This window comes from Rhinoraja longicauda, chromosome 7 (genome assembly GCF_053455715.1).
Source record: "Rhinoraja longicauda isolate Sanriku21f chromosome 7, sRhiLon1.1, whole genome shotgun sequence".
Lineage (NCBI taxonomy): Eukaryota > Metazoa > Chordata > Chondrichthyes > Rajiformes > Arhynchobatidae > Rhinoraja > Rhinoraja longicauda.
In genome coordinates, this window is record NC_135959.1 from 13,275,756 (window position 1) to 13,292,978 (window position 17,223).

The following is a 17,223-nucleotide window of genomic DNA, read 5'->3' on the forward strand; positions in this document are numbered from 1 at the left end:
GGAGAAAGCAGGAACGGGGTAGTGATTCTGGATGATCAGCCATGATCATATTTAATGGCGGTGTTGGCTCGAAGGGCTGAATGGCCTACTCCTGCACCTATTTCCTATGTTTCCCCCTATGCCTGCAATCAGTCTGAAGTAAGGTCCCGACCCGAAACATCACAAATCCATGTTCTCCAAGGATACTGCCTGACCTGCTGAGTTACTCCAGTATTTAGACTACACTAATTGTATTCATGCATCGTCTTTTCTTTGATGGGATAGGATGCAAACAAAAGGCTTTTCACTGTACCTCGGTACACGTGACAATAACAAAACTAAACTAAACTCTCCCTCTGCAGCATTTACTTCCATTCCTCTCCATATCTATTTTCCCATTCACTCTGTGTAGGAAAATAACTGCAGATGCTGGTACAAATTGAAGGTATCACAAAAAGCTGGAGTAACTCAGCGGGTCAGGCAGCATCTCAGGAGAGAAGGAATGGGTGACGTTTCGGGTCGAGACCCTTCTTCAGACTGAAAAGTCTAGGTTAGGTAAGGGGGAGGTGCAGCGAGAACTGGGTATCCTTGTACACCAGTCACTGATAATTGGTGTGCAGGTACAGCAGTGAAACAAGCTAATGGAATGTTGGCCTTCATAACAAGAGGATTTCAGTATAGGAGTAAAGAGGTTCTTCTGTAGTTGTATAGGGCCCTGGTAAGACCACAACTGGAGTATTGTCTCCTAATTTGAGGAAGGACATCCTTGTAATTGAGGCAGTGCAGCGTAGGTTCACGAGATTGATCACTGGGATGGCGGGACTGTCATATGAGGAAAGACTAGGCTTGTATTCACTGGATGAGAGGGGATCTTATAGAAACATATAAAATTATAAAAGGACTGGACAAGCTAGATGCAGGAAAATTGTTCCCAATGTTGGGCGAGTCCAGAACCAGGGGCCACAGTCTTAGAATAAAGGGGAGGCCATTTAAAACTGAGGTGAGAAAAAACTTTTTCACCCAGAGTTGTGAATTTGTGGAATTCTCTGCCACAGAGGGCAGTGGAAGCCAAATCACTGGATGGATTTAAGAGAGAGTTAGATAGAGCTCTAGGGGCTAGTGGAATCGAGGGATATGGGGAGAAGGCAGGCACGGGTTATTGATTGGGGACAATCAGCCATGATCACAATGAATGGCGGTGCTGGCTCGAAGGGCAGAATGGCCTCCTCCTGCACCTATTTTCTATGTTTCTATGGTCTAATCTCTCTTGCATCTCCATCAACTCCTCCTCGCCCTCCGCCCAGATTTTTGCCCTTGTAGCCAGAAGTAGCCCTGCTAGCCTGACTCTTCCCATTCTGAATGTTCTTTATCTCCAGGAGAAAGACATCACACCAGACCCTCAGCTGTTGGAAAAGGTGAATGAATGTGCCAGTCGGCTGGAGGTGTTGAGACAACGAGGACAACCACTAAGCCACCTCACCCCTGAACTATCTGACACCATCGACTTTTTCATCGCACTGACCGTTTGTAACACCGTGATGGTTTCGTGTCCGAACCAGCCGAGGCACAAGGTTCGTGTCCGCTTTGAGCTCAAGTCTCCGGTCAAGTCCCTGGAAGACTTCATCAAACGGTTTACCCCCAGTCGCCTGACCTCGGGCTTGAACAGCAGCAGCTCCTCCAGCCTTTCCACAAGCAAGTCGCTGCACAGAGTCTCCACCAGCACCTTGGTCTCTCCTTCCTCCGACGTTGCCTCCTCGAAGATGAGCGAAGAGTCCGCCAGATCCCCACAGAGGGAGAAGAATGAAAATGGCTTCCAGGCAGAGACCACGACGGCCATGGGGAAGGACGGGGAGTTGCGGTACGAGGCCGAGAGCCCAGACGAGGCCGCCCTCGTTTATGCCGCCAAGGCCTACAACTGCGCCCTGGTTGGGAGACTGCCGGAGCTGGTGACCGTGGAGCTGCCCCACGTGGGCAAGTTGGCCTTTGAACTCTTGCACACGCTGGGCTTTGATTCCACTCGGAAGCGGATGTCGGTGGTGGTCAGGCACCCTCTGACCGATGAGATTGTCGTTTACACTAAAGGAGCTGACTCTGCCATCATGGAACTGCTCCAGCAACCTCCCACAGGTAAGGGCTTGCCGACGGGTGAAAGGCCCGGAGAGGGTGGATGTGGACAGGATGTTTCCACTGTCTGATGTCTCAGACCATAGGACATAGCCTCAGCATGAAAGGACGTTCCTTTCGGAAGGAGATGAGGAGGAATTTCTGTAATCGGAGGGTGGTGAATGTGTGGAATTCTTTGCCACAGAAGGCTGTGGAGGCCAAGACAATGGATATCTTTAAGGCAGAGATAGATAGATTCTTAATTAGTACGGGTGTCAGGGGTTATGGGGAGAAGGCAGGAGAATGGGGTTAGGAGGAAGAGATAGATCAGCCGTGATTGAATGGTGGAGTAGACTTGATGGGACGAATGGCTTAACTCTGTTCCTATCACCTATGAACTCATGAAGGACCTAATTGATGATCGAAGGTATCACAAAATGCTGGAGTAACTCAGCGGGACAGGCAGCATCTCAGGAGAGAAGGAATGGGTGACGTTTCGGGTCGAGACCCTTCTTCAGGTCTGAAGGCCTTCTTCCTTCTCTCCAGAGATGCTGCCTGGCCCGCTGAGTTACTCCAGCATTTTGTGATACCTTCGATTTGTACCAGCATCTGCAATTATTTTCCTACATACCTATTTGATGATAATACTTCCACTTGCACCTTGCTGCAGTGAAATTCTATGTTTTTGCACACAAAGTACACAAAAGAGTGGCCATGAAGGCGGCGACAATGTTACAAAAAGTACTCATCCCTTCTTTGTGCTTATCATACGGGGAAGCAAATCGGCGCCATCCATGAGCTCTCACCAAGGCAGGCATGGACAAGGGGAAGGGGTAACAGGTGGAGACCCTCCTGTTCAATAAGGCAGGCCAACTGGGTGACACAGCGGCACAGCGGTAGAGTTGCTGCCTTACAGCACTTGCAGCGCCAAAGACCCGGGTTCAATCCTGACTACGGGTGCTGTTGTACGTTCTCCCCTTGACCGCGTGGGTTTTCTGCAAGATCTTCAGTTTCCTCCCACACTGGAAAGACGTACAGGTTTGTCGGTTGATTGGCTTTGTATAAATGTAAAGTTGTCCCAGGTGTGTGCAGGGCAATGTTAATATGCAGGGAACGTGCTGGTCGGCGTGCTCCCAGTGTAGGGACCGTAGGGCCTGTTTCCGCGCTGTATCTCTAAACTAAACTGCACTCCATATAGTGTTTTTTTAACAGCCGATTTGCGCCAATCTTTTTTAGAGTTTAGGCTTTAGAGATACAGTGTCTAAACCTTTGGCCCACTGAGTCCGCGCCGACCGGCAATCACCCTGTAGACTAGCACTATCCTACACGCTCGGGACCATTTACAATTTTACAGAAGCCAATTTACCTACAAACCTGTGTGTCTTTGGAGAGTGGGAGGGGACCGGAGCACCCAGAGAAAACCCACGCGGTCACAGGGAGAACGTACAATCTCCGTCCGGATAGCACCCGTAGTCAGGTTGGAACCCGGGTCTCCGGCGCTGCAAGGCAGCAACTCTACGCTGTGCCACCCTGCCGCTGTGCACAATGCCTCATTCGATTGAAACATGCATGACTTGAAGGGTATCTGTTTTCCGGACAGTTTAGTGATGCGATTATTACTTTACAAGGGGTGAAGTAGGATGTACAAAAGTACTGTCCAAGCAGTAATACTTTAAATCACACTGGATACATCCCCTATAACATTGAGGGAGTTGTTTCATTGAGAATTAATCACGGAGTTTGTGAATCTGGGACCTTTGATCTATTTTTGGCTGGCAAATGGCCTTGTAAACCTTCACAACACCACAGACACACAATACAACAGGAAGGCGTTAGAGTCAATTACAATAGGACATGCCCAACAACCCAATCTCCCAATTACTTGGACTTCAAAGAAGAAACTGACACAAATGATTGAAAGACCTTCCAAACACTTTTTATTTGCATAAGTTGCAGTAAAAAAAGGCGAGAGTGTGCCTAATTTCTAATCATGAAAGTGCACAATGGGATTTTTTGTCTTTTGAAGATTTCAGAACATGTCTTCATTGATAGAAAAGGTACCTTCTACAGCTAGCAATCGGGAAGACCTTAGAGTACACATGATACCTTAAGAAGGCAACACGGATAGAAAAGTATATTGGGATTGAATTGAAACCAAGTATAGTACGATACGATACGATAGAACGTTTATTTATCCGAGGAGGGAAGATTGGAGAGGGGAGTCAGTCTCAGTCCACCCCACGACAGAAGGGGGAGGAGTTGTACAGTTTGAGAGCCACCGAGAAGAAGGATCTCCTGTGGCGCTCTGTGCTGCATCTTGGTGGAACCAGTCTGTTGCTGAAGGTGCTCCTCAGGTTGACAAGTGTGCCAAGGTTGATCAGTGTGCCAGTGTGCCAATCTGTATTGTACAAGATGCTCCGCAGTTTGAGGAGCATCCTCCCTCCAAGATCACCTTGCATGAATCCAACAAATAGTAATAGCTTAGCTGCTAACTATCATAGGTATTGCGGGGTGGAACTGAAGGGCTATTCCTTTTATAACCAAGGGAGATTTCTTGATGTTGATCACCTTGATCATTATTTATTTATTTTTTAATTATCCTAAATATGGTGGTTCAACTGGAACAAAATGCAAGTTACAAGATGGACTGGAGTTTCTCCAAGAACTTTGGCGTAGCAACACAGTAATGTATTCTTGGAAATCGTAATCATAATCATAATCATACTTTATTATCATAATCATAATCATACATTAGGGCGGCACGGTAGCGCAGCGGTAGAGTTGCTGCTTTACAGCGAATGCAGTGCCGGAGACTCAGGTTCGATCCTGACTACGGGTGCTGCACTGTAAGGAGTTTGTACGTTCTCCCCGTGACCTGCGTGGGTTTACTCCGAGATCTTCGGTTTCCTCCCACACTCCAAAGACGTACAGGTATGTAGGTTAATTGGCTGGGTAAATGTAAAAATTGTCCCTAGTGGGTGTAGGATAGTGTTAATGTACGGGGATCACTGGGCGGCACGGACTTGGAGGGCCGAAAAGGCCTGTTTCCGGCTGTATGTATATGATATGATATGATATGATTAGCCAAGTATGTTTGGCAACATACGAGGAATTTGATTTGCCAAGCAGTCATACCAATAAAAAGCAACAAAACACACAAAATACATTTTGACATGAACATCCGCCACAGTGACTCCTCCACATTCCTCACTGTGATGGAAGGCGAAAGAAAAGTTCAATCTCTTCCCTTCATTGTCCTCCCACAGTTGGGGGCTTCGAGCCTTCCGTTGACGGGACAATCTTGGCTCCCGTACCCGGCGGTCGTGCCCTCCGCTTCGGGGCGATCAAGCTCCCGTGTCGGGGGGGGATCTCAGCTCCCCAAACCTCTTGCGGCTTCGGAGCTTCCCGACATTAGCCTCTACCCGAGACTGCGAGCTCCTCGATGGTGAAATCCGTAGGCATCGGTTAGAGAGTCGCTCCCAGGCAAGGGATCGCAGGCTCCGATGATAGGTCCACGGCCCCCGCGGTGGAGCTCAAAGTCAGCCTCGAGCAAGGCCGCCAGCTCCACGATGTTAGGCCGCAGAGCGACCGGAGATACGATCCGGAAAACAATCGCATCTCTGGCAAGGTTAGAGATTGAAAAAGGTTTCCCCGGACCCCCTCCCCCACATAAAACAAACCAGAGAACATAAACACATACTTTTTAAAACATATAACAAAAAAGACGAAAAGACAGACAGACCGTTGGCGACTCTGCCATCGCTGACGGCGAAGTGTCCAGTGTTCAATTCCAGCTAATTTGTACTTGGGTTCAACCATTGTTCAATTATTCCAGCTAATTTGTACATGGGTTGTTTTCCTGATTTCCCAATGGTCGCAAACTAGGACAATATTTGAAGATACAGTTCTAATGCTCTATGTACTAACCAAAGAACAAGGGGTTGCCATGTTGAAATCTAAAAGGTTTTGGGAATCATTAATAGAGTGGATATTGAGAGGATGTTTCCTCAGAATGGAGTGAAGCCAGGAGTCATGGGCTCGCGTTAAAGGCTCACTCAAGAGTTTAGGGGAAATGTATAGACACAGAATGGTTGTAAGCAGGAAAGGCAAAATAATGTTAGTGTTTATTGCGAGGGGATTTGATCACAAAAGCAGGGAGTAAACAGAAAATAACAAAGAAAAACTAAAGATATTGGGAGTCTCAAATGAAACCAAGAAAACTCACGGCAAGTCGAGTGTATTGACATGTGCGATGAGGTACAGGTACAATGAAAATTTTTTGCAGTTACATTACAAGAACATAGACAAAATATGCAGAACAAAAATCACGCACAAATTACCCACAAATTGCACACAAGCCTCACGCAAATCACCGGCAAATGACGCAAACTGATGCACCAATTACACGCTAATCACACACAAATTATATGCAAAATCACATGCTAATTACATGCAAAATTACACACAAGTGACGCATGAATGACACACAAGTTACACATGCCGAACGGGCCTGTTTCCGTGCTGTAGTTGTTATATGGTTATATGGTTATATGCATGGAATTATGCATGAATCACATGAGAGTAAAAAGAATGACTGCAAAAATTGACACTAGTACAAAATATAATTGGAAGTTGAATAAAATGTTGAAAACAATCAGCAGTCCAGTCAGCACTTGTGGTGATAGAACCACAATCAACACTTTAGGACAAAGACCTTTGATCAGAACTGAGATAGTTTGTTAGTCTGAAGAAGGGTCTCGACCCGAAATATCACCTATTCCTTTTCTCCAGAGTCTGACCCGCTGAGCTAAGCCAGCTTTTTGTGTCTATCTTTAGATCAAAAATAATTTGATTTTCTATTGCAGAAAAATTGAAGAAGGGATGGATAGGGCATAGCATGAGGGCAGAGAAGCTGTGGGATCAATTGTTGATGAAGTAACCCGGTCAAAGATTTCATGAGAGAAAGGAGAAAGATCATGCTTCAAGTATATGGGGCAATAGTGAAACCTCATTGGAAATATTACAGTTTTTGTCTCCTTATTTAGAGGTGGACGTAGATATACTTTATTACAGAGCGGGACAGAGTATTTATGTAAACCAAGAGTCGTCAAGAAGTGATCTTTTAGAGGTGTATCATGACCTTGTAGCGGTGTATAAAATCATGAGAGGAATAGATTGGGTAGTTGCACAGAGTCTCTTGCCCAGAGTAGGTGAATCAAGGACCAGAGGACATAGGTTTAATGTGAAGGGGAAAAGACTTAATAGGAATCTGAGGGGTACCTTCTTCACAAAGAGTGGTGGGTGTATGAAACAAGCTGCCAGAGGAGGTGGTTGAGGCACGGACTATCCCAACGTTTACGAAACAGTTAGACAGGTTCAGGTTTCAAGATTCAAGATTCAAGATTCAAGATAGCTTTATTTGTCATCCAATATTGGACGAAATTCAGTCACCCACAGTCCAACAATAAAAGCATTAAATAGGCATTAAAATTACACAACCCAAAAACACAGTCCAACAATAAAAGCATTAAATAGGCATTAAAATTACACAACCCCAAAAACACACAAAAAAAAAAAAAAAGAAACATCCATCAAAGAAACATCCATCACAGTGAGTCTCCTCCAGTCCTCTCCTCACTGCGATGGAAGGCCACAATGTCTTTCCCTTCTCCTGCCGTCCTCTCCCGCAGTCAGGTTGTTGTGGTTGCAGGCCACGCCGGACGGTCCGCAGCGGCCCGAGCCTAAGGCGAGTCGCAGCCGCTCCCGCAGCCTCCGAAGACGGCCGGCTCCGCCGATGATAAGTCCGATCCGGGGCGGGCGAACACGCTGCTGCTGTTGCTGCACGTCGGGGCGGTCGTGGCGGTCGTGGCTCCCGACATTGAAGCCCCCGCCCAGCAGAGAAATATCCCGCGGCATATTTTAGGCCGCGCCGGACGGTGAAATGTCCTCGACCCAAGCCCCGCGATCCGGGGCGGGCGAACCCGCTGCCGCTGCCGGAGCTCCCGATGTCGGCATCCACGCGGCCCGAGCCTAAGGCGAGTCGCAGCCGCCCCCGCAGCCTCCGAAGACGGCCGGCTCCGGTGATGGTAAGTCCGGTCCGCGGGCTCAGCGAACCGGAGCCCTGGAGGCCGACAGCTCCAGGAGTTGGGCCGATGGTAGGCCGCAGCAGGAACGGAGACACGGCCCAGAAAACAAAGGTCGGGTCTCCGTTCGGAAGGGACACATATTTACAATTTTACAGTTCCCTCCCTCCCCCCCACATACACACATAGTACACAAACACAAAAACACCACATCACAACTACAATTGACAAAAAAAACAACAAAAACACAAAGACAAATGGACCGCAGGTAAGCCACATCTGCTATGGCAGCGCCGCCATTTTGGATCGATATGGACCAAATCTCTGGAGGGCAGGAAAGGGGGATGCTTCGGGTCGAGACCCTTCTTCAGACTGATGTTGGGGGAGTGGGCGGTACAGAGATAAAATGTAGTTGGAGACAGTAAGACTGGTAGGAGAACTGGGAAGAGGGAGGGAAAGAGGAGAGAGGGAAAGCAAGGGCTACTTGAAGTTAGAGAAGTCAATGTAAATACCCGCTGGGGTGTAAGCTACGCAAGTGAAATATGAGGTGCTGTTCCTCCAATTTGCACTGGGCCTCAATCTGACAATGGAGGAGGCCCAGGACAGAAAGGTTTCCTCCCACACTCCAAAGGCATACAGGTTTGTAGGTTAATTGGCTTGGTATAAATGTAAAATTGTCCCTAGTGTGTGTAGGATAGTGTTAGTGTGCGTGGAACGCTGGTCGGTGCGGACTCGGTGGGCCGAGGGGCCTGTTTCCGCGCTATATCTCTAAACTAAACCAAACTAAATGAAACAATGCCGTAAAGTAAGCCTCCCTCCCAATTCAAAGCCTTATTGGTTTCACAACAGCAGAACATCATTTAAGCACCGGGTGACGATTATTTTGCATGGAGAAAGGATGTTCCATTTTGGGAACATATGACCATAAAACACCCTTGACTCTTGACTTGTTTGTTTTTCACAGATAATAAATAGGTTCCCCGTGTTAAGCCATTGCCTGCCACCCCATGAGGATAATGAATGAATGTACTTAATGCTGATTCCTGACCATCTATTCCTGGCCCGAGACTGAGTCAGCATAGTCCTCCAAGGTTTTTCTCTTCTCTCAATAATGCTGATACAGGGCAATGTCACCACAGGTTTTTGTGTTAACAGCTATGCTGCACAATGCGAAGGCCTCCGTCTGTCAAGTGACCATGGTGGCTTCAGATCATTTGAACATAATCACTACTACAAAGCAAAGTTGCTGCTCAGACAATCCAGTCTGTACTCGTCTGAAGATAGACACGAACAGCTGGAGTAACTCAGCAGGTCAGACAGAATCTCTGGAGAACAGGAATGGGTGACGTTTCGGGTCAAGACCCTCCTCCAGACGGAGAGTCAGGGGAAAGGGAAACGAGAGATATAGATGATGATGCAGAGAGATATAGAACAAATGAATGAAAGTTATGCAAAAAAGTAACGGTGATAAAGAAAACGGGCCATCGTTAGCTGTGGGCTAGGTGAAAACGAGCTGCAGACAATGAGACTCAACAAGCTGACTTTGAACCTAGTACATCGAATTGGGTGGGGGAGGGACAGAGAGAGAGGGGATGCAAGGGTTATTTGAAGTTAGGGAAATCAATATTCATATCATTGGGTTGTAACCTTGTTGTAAGGTTGCGCCTGATAGATTTTAGATTTTTTTTTGATTTAGAGATACAGCGCAGAAACAGGCCTTTCGGCCCACCGGGTCCATGCCACCCAGCGATCCCCGCACACTAACACTATCCTACACCCACTAGGGACAATTTTTACATTTGCCCAGCCAATTAACCTACATACCTGTACGTCTTTGGAGTGCTTTGGATAGCTTAGACGTTCTTGCGTAGAGGAGGACGTATAGGAACAGTCCCATCTGCATTTCCCAGGAAATTTGATTTATTGAATGCCCGAACAACAGCCAACCTTCTGAGGCTGCCTGACATGTCCTTGTGTACAGTTGTCAGTAGCAACGGTGATTAGAAGCAAGCCTGTATGTTTTCTCTCGTCATTCTTGCTATTGAGGGAGTGCAGCGTAGGTTTACTAGGTTAATTCCCGGAATGGTGGGACTGTCATATGTTGAAAGACTGGAGCGGCTAGGCTTGTATACGCTGGAATTTAGAAGGATGAGAGGGAATCTTATTGAAACGTATAAGATTATTAAGGGGTTGGACACGTTAGAGGCAGGAAACATGTTCCCAATGTTGGGGGAGTCCAGAACCAGGGGCCACAGTTTAAGAATAAGGGGTAAGCCATTTAGAACAGAGATGAGGAAAAACCTTTTCAGTCAGAGAGTTGTAAATCTGTGGAATTCTCTGCCTCAGAGGGCAGTGGAGGCCAATTCTCTGAATACATTCAAGAGAGAGCTAGATAGAGCTCTTAAGGATAGCGGAGTCAGGGGGTATGGGAAGAAAGCAGGAACGGGGTACTGATTGAGAATGATCAGCCATGATCACATTGAATGGCGGTGCTGGCTCGAAGGGCCGAATGGCCTCCTCCTGCACCTATTGTCTATTGTTTATCGTTACTCCTTTCAGCAAAATGGAACTGCACAAATTTTTGTATCGCAGTTCAGAGATGGATTAAGGAATGGGTTTGCAATGGTTTCTAGTCTTTGGATGCCTGGCCTATTGATATTGTTGCAGGAAAGGACGTGCTTCCTACCCAGCTGAATGTACAAGGAATTTTTATTTTGACCCATAGAGTGTTATTATTGTCACAAGTACAGTGAAAAGTTATGTTTTGCATGCGATCCAATTAGCTCAAATAATACAATACATTCAAGTCAAACTCGAGTACAATAAATAGAACAAAGGGGAAGATGCAGAGTGCAGAATATTTTTCTCAGCATTGCAGCGCATCAGTTCCACAGACAAAGTCCAATTTTCACAATGGAGTAGAGGTGAATCAGGCCGCCCCGTAGTCCATGGAATGCCCATTCAGAAGGTACAGAGTTACAGACACTGGCCCTTCAGCCCACTGAGTCCGTGCTGACCATCACCCACCCAATTACACTAATCCATATCAATCCCATTTAAAAAAAATTGTCCCCACTTTCTCATCGACCAAAACCCTTCCACCTTCCACCACGAACCTTCACGCTACACACAATTCCTATTGGGTGATTAATAATCCACCAACCCACACATCTTTGGGATGTGGGAGGAAACCTGAGCACACAGACACAGAGAGAACGTGCAACCTCCACGCAGATAGCATCTGAGGTCAGGGTTGAACGCAGAACATTGTGAAAGAGCATCCATGTGAAAGAGCCACTGTGCTGCCCACTTTTTATTGACGATTGCCTTGTTCAAAGGGCCATCAACAGTGAAATCAGTCATACATCTGATCGAAGATAAAAAAGAGAAACCAGTTCCGATATTGGACTGTAACTTTGACTTTGCCCAAATAGTTTCACGATCTAGTAGTCCAGTCAGCCCAAGGACTTTATGCCGGCTTTCAGAACAATTCCATCAGTCCCATATCTGTTATTCTCTCTCACATGCCCATCGACAGTCTCCCATCTATCTACATTAGGAGTAACTGGTAGTGGTAAATTACCTTGCCAGCAAGTCTTTGGGACGTGGGAGGAAACCGATCCATCCATAGAAAACCCATTTGGTAACTGGAGTGATGTTCAGACTCCACACAGACCAGCACCTGAAGCCAGTATTGAACCTAGATCATTGAAGCTGCGGCATTAAAACATACAGTGTTTTCTCTCTCCATAGATGCTGCTCAACAAGTTGAGTGTTTCTCCCATTTTAATGTAGTTTGGTTTAGAGATACAGCAAGGAAACAGGCCTTCTGTCCCGACCAGCAATCCCCGCACACTAACACTATCCTACGCACACTAGGGACAATTTCCAATCTTTACCAAAGCCAATTAACCTACAAACCTTTAGAGTCACAGTGTGGAAACAGGCCCATCGGCCCAACTCGCCCACACCGGCCAACAATGTCCCAGCTACCCTAGTCCTACTTGCCTGCGCTTGGTCTATAACCCTCCAAACCCGTCCTATGCATGTACCTGTCCAGCTGTTTCTTAAACGATGGGATAGTCCCGGCCTCAACTACCTCCTCTGGCAGCTTGTTCCATACACCCACCACCCTCTGTGCGGAAAAAGTTACTCCTCGGAATCCTATTAAATCTTTTCCCCCTCACCTTGAACCTATGTCCTCTGGTCCTCGATTTCCCTACTCTGGGTAAAAGATTTACCCGATCTATTCCTCTCTTGATTTTGTATACCTCCATAAGATATATAGAGAATAAGACATATTTATCTTCCCTCTCAACCCCTTGTTCTCCTGCCTTCTCCCCATAGCCTTTGACTCCCTAGAGTGTGGGAGGAAACTGGAGATCCCGGAGAAAACCTACGCAGGTCACGGGGAGAACGTACAGACATAGTCGGGATCGAACCCGGGTCTCTGGTGCTGTAAGGCAGCAACTCTGCCACTGCGCCACCATGCTGCCCCATTTTCTGTTTTTGTTTCTGGTTTCTATGATCTGTAGTTTTTGTTTTAATTAAAAATCGTTTGAGTTAATCCAGTCGTCATCTCGGACAGTAATCACAATCATAACACAGAAACGCAATGAAAATGGATTCAGCACAGCACCACAACAGTCTGTGCTTGACATCACCAATTGAATTATTCTATCTGCTCATCGGGAGCAGGAACAATGCTTTGTTTTCATTCATTTGAGGTCGTTAATTGGTCTGGATGGTTTGAGGTACATGGAGAGGCTGGAGAGACTGCATCTTTATTTCCTGTATCATTTTAAGCTGAGGGGACAACCTTATAGATGCATATCAAATCAGGAGGGGCATAGGTAAGATGAACAGAGCTTTCTCCTGGAGTTGGGGAATCAAACATTAGAGGGCACAGGTTTAATGCGAGAGGAGAAAGATTTAGGCCCTGAGGTGCAGCAGGGTGGTGCGAACATAGAACACAGAAGGCTGTGGAGGCCAATTCAGTGGACATTCTTTAAGGCAGAGATAGATAAATTCTCGATTGGTACAAGAATCGGAGGATATGGGGAGAAGGCAGGAGAACGGGGTTAGGAGGGAGAGGTCGATCAGCCATGTTGTGTAGCTCTATGACCATGACATTCAGTTGCATGAACCTGCTTGGAATGAGGAGGGAATAAATTCCCATGACATTCAGTTGCATGAACCTGCTTGGAATGAGGAGGGAATAAAATCCCATGGGAGCAGGAACACGTCCTCAGTTTGCTGCCGTTTTTCGTTGTTGGCCTTTCCAGCGGATTGGGCATAGATGACGCACATTGGAACCATCCCAAAGGCCCGTGAAAGCCTAAGAAATAGGATCAGGAGCAGACCACTTCTTGATTAGCACAAGTGTCAGAGGTTATGGGGAGGAGGCAGGAGAATGGGGTTCGGAGGGAGAGGTAGACCAGCTGTGATTGAATGGCGGAGTAGACTTGATGGGCCAAATGGCCTAATTCTACTCCTATTCCTTATGACTATACATTCGCTTGGTGACTGCTCTACCTTTCAGTAAGATTATGGTTGAACTGTTCTTGGCACCTCCACTTTCTTGCCAGCTTCTTTCATCGTTTGATTCCTCTGTTAACAAAAGATCTACCTATCTCAGCCGTTAATATGTCCAGCATCGCCATGTCCATACATTTTGGGAGAACAAAAAAATTCCAAGGATTCATGACCTCGTGAGAGGAAAAAAATTCATGGCTCTGATGACCGATCCAATTTAAGCCTGAAACCATGTCCCCCCTTGTACCGGATTATCTTCCTTGGGGTGGAATAAATTCCCACAAGTTTGTTGTTTTAAGATGATCAAAGGGGAAACCCTTTATCTACCCTTTATCTACCCCTCAGAATCGTAGATATTTCAATAATCTTGCCCTATATTCTTCTAAACACAAATGACCACAAGCCCATCCTGCTCGCCCTTAACTAATACCCGAACTCCTTCATTCCTCGAATCAAGGTGGTTGAAATTTTACAAAAAGGCAGATGTTGAAAATCTAGAATGAAAACAGAAAATGAGAGAAATACTCAGCAGGTATGTCACGAGAAACAGAGTTTCAGATCAAGGACATTTTGTCAGAGTTGGGGACCAGTGGCAAACTTGTGCTTTTGATTTTGCTTTCATTGGTAGTAGCTCTCTCACCTCTGAATTTAAATTTTGCAATTAATTTCCTCTCTTACGCACCAAATCTGGTCTTTTACAACACATCTGTGGAATTCTCTGCCTCAGAAGGCAGTGGAGGCCAATTCTCTGAATGCATTCAAGAGAGAGCTAGATAGAGCTTTTAAGGATAGCGGAGTCAGGGGGTATGGGGAGAAGGCAGGAACGGGGTACTGATTGAGAATGATCAGCCATGATCACATTGAATGGTGGTGCTGTCTCGAAGGGCCGAATGGCCTCCTCCTGCACCTATTGTCTATTGTCTATTGGGAGTAATACTGCTTATGTTCAGCATTCTGGAAAAACCATTAAACCGAAATTCTATTTTAATTTAGTTTGGAGATACATCGTGGAAACAGGCCCTTTGGGCCATCGAGTCCACACTAGTCATCGATCACCCATTCACACCAGTTCGATACTATCCCACCTTCTCATCCACTCCCTACACATTTGGAGCAATGTTGCAGAGTCCAATGAATATACAAACCAGCACATCACTGGGGCTAGGGAGGCAACCGTAACGCGCAGACGAGACACATGCGGTTCCAGGGAGAACGTGCAAACTCCACACAAACAGCACCCGAGGTCAGGATCGAACCCGGGTCCCTGACACCGCGAGACAGCAGCTCTACCAGCATCGCCACAGTGCCACCTTGTTTTACTAATGATACGATATGATACGATACGATAGAACTTTATTCATCCCCGGAGAGAAATTGGTCTGCCACCAGTCATAGCACACAACAAGGTACACGAAAACGTGAAATTAAAATTAAATTAAAAGTGAAAATAAAGAAAAAGACATGCGACTGTTGGCTGGCTGCCGTGTGCACAGTGCCTTAACCGGAACGAACAAACAAGCACAGACTTATCCCCTGGGCAGAGGATTCTAAAACTAGAGTGCCCCCACCCCCCTCCCCCACACCGGGCCCCTCTTTGTTCTCCCACAGTCCCTCATGGCGGGCCCCCCACGCCGGGTCTTCTGATATTCCCTGCTTTTGCCAAATAATTTTTAAAAAGGCTGCAGAGAGCACTCACGAATTAAATATGTTATTGTGGCAAAACCTGAGAAATACTCGCCATAGGTTCATAAGTGAAAGGAGCAGAATTAGGCCATTTGGCCCATCAAGTCTACTCCGCCATTCAATCATGCCTGATCTATCTTACCCTCTCAACCCCATTCTCCCGCCCTCTCCCCATAACCCATGACATCCGCACTAATCAAGAATCTATCAATCTCCGCCTCTGTCTCGGAAATATCTATTGACTTGGCCTCCACAGCCGTGTGTGGCAATGAGTTCCACAGATTCACCACCCGTGCTGGAGAAACTCAGCGGGTCAGGCAGCATCTGGGAAAGGAATGGACAGGTGCCATTTTGGCGGGGACCCTTCTTCAGACTGATAGGAGTAGGAGGTGAAAGATGGAAAAGAGAGGTGGGAGTGGGACAAAGCCTGGCAAGTGACAGGTAGATACGGGTGAAGGTTTTTTTTTTTGTTGCACAAGATTACAGCAACTGCAGTTTCTTGTGCCTGTGAAATACTCACCGTCATTTGTTCTGATTCACGTGCAGCATGACATTTATCAGAAAAGTCATGCATCGGAGATGTATATGTAACACTTGGAAGTAAAAGCCGCTTGAGCAGCACTGGAACCGAATTAAAAATTGATGTATTGACAACACTTTGAACTGAAAAACAGGCAGCTAATTGGAAGCACTCCAAAAGACCACACTCAACTCCTTAGTGCCTGATGGATTTGTTTTTTGTGTTGGTCCTGCCTGCTCTTCCAGACACACTTAAAAAAAATGCTTTTTACAATTCGAAAGATGTAAAGAAGTTTCAATTCTGCCAACCAATGCTTAATGTGGCAATTCTTCCTCAGAAATGATCTGTCTTGAAGTACTTGTACAAGTAGGGTGGTATGGTGAAATATGTGTACAAGGAGCAGCACAGTGGTGCAGCAGTCGAGCTGCTGCCTTACAGGGCCAGAGACCCGGTTTCAATCCTGACTACGGGTGCTGTGTGTACGGAGTTTGTACGTCCTCCCTGTGACCGCGTGGGTTTTCTCCGGGTGCTCCGGTTTCCTCCCACATTCCAAAGACGTACAGGTTTTGTAAGTTAATTGGCTTCGTTAAAGATTGTAATTTGACCCTAGTGTGTAGAATAGTGCTAATGTATGGGGTGATCGCAGTTTGGTGTGGACTCAAAACTAAACAAAAAATAAGTGTATTAATTACAGTATTTTGATTGATCCAGTGTGGTCCTGCTGAGCCGGATGGTCCAGAGATGCTGCCTGTCACGCTGAGTTACTCCAGCTTTTTGTGTCTATCTTCAGTTGTAATTACATTTGAATTGATCATTGCAGCTGGGGAGAGCTCAGGAACAGCTTCATCCCCAGGGCCATAGCTGCTATGAACCGGTCCTGCTGAGCCGGATGGTCACATCGCACAGTGAACTGGCACAGATCTACTTGCACTTTATTCTGTTTTAAAACTGTTGCAATTTGTTCCATTGGGTTGTTTAAATTAATACTGACTAGCTAATTGAATTATTGCATCGTATGGGAGGCGCATTCCCAATCTCGTTGTACCCCTGTACAATGACAATAAAGATATATTGTATTGTATTGTATTGTATTGTATCATATCTGCATGTTATGGGTTGCAGATCTGTGTTGTCTGAAAACCCTTGGGTCTTTGAAAACTTGGCATCTCAGCCTGAGTGAAGCATTGCCCTCAGGTGAGAAGGGATAAAATACTCAAGATAAGCTAACTGCACCAGCAATGTTCTTCCAAGGGATGATCAGGAATTGAGTCTGCAGAGAACGGTGGCACGGTGGCGCAGCGGTAGAGTTGCTGCCTTACA

At 46.4% G+C, this 17,223-nt stretch overlaps 1 protein-coding gene across 1 annotated transcript in view; it reads left to right on the forward strand.

The window, feature by feature from the left end:
• Positions 1–17,223, forward strand: part of atp10a (ATPase phospholipid transporting 10A) — a 228,889-nt gene that overhangs the window by 158,394 nt on the left and 53,272 nt on the right. Inside the window, exon 10 of the mRNA XM_078402973.1 lies at positions 1,356–2,106. Coding sequence (XP_078259099.1) covers positions 1,356–2,106 — 751 coding nt within the window. The remainder of the gene's footprint in view (positions 1–1,355; positions 2,107–17,223) is intronic.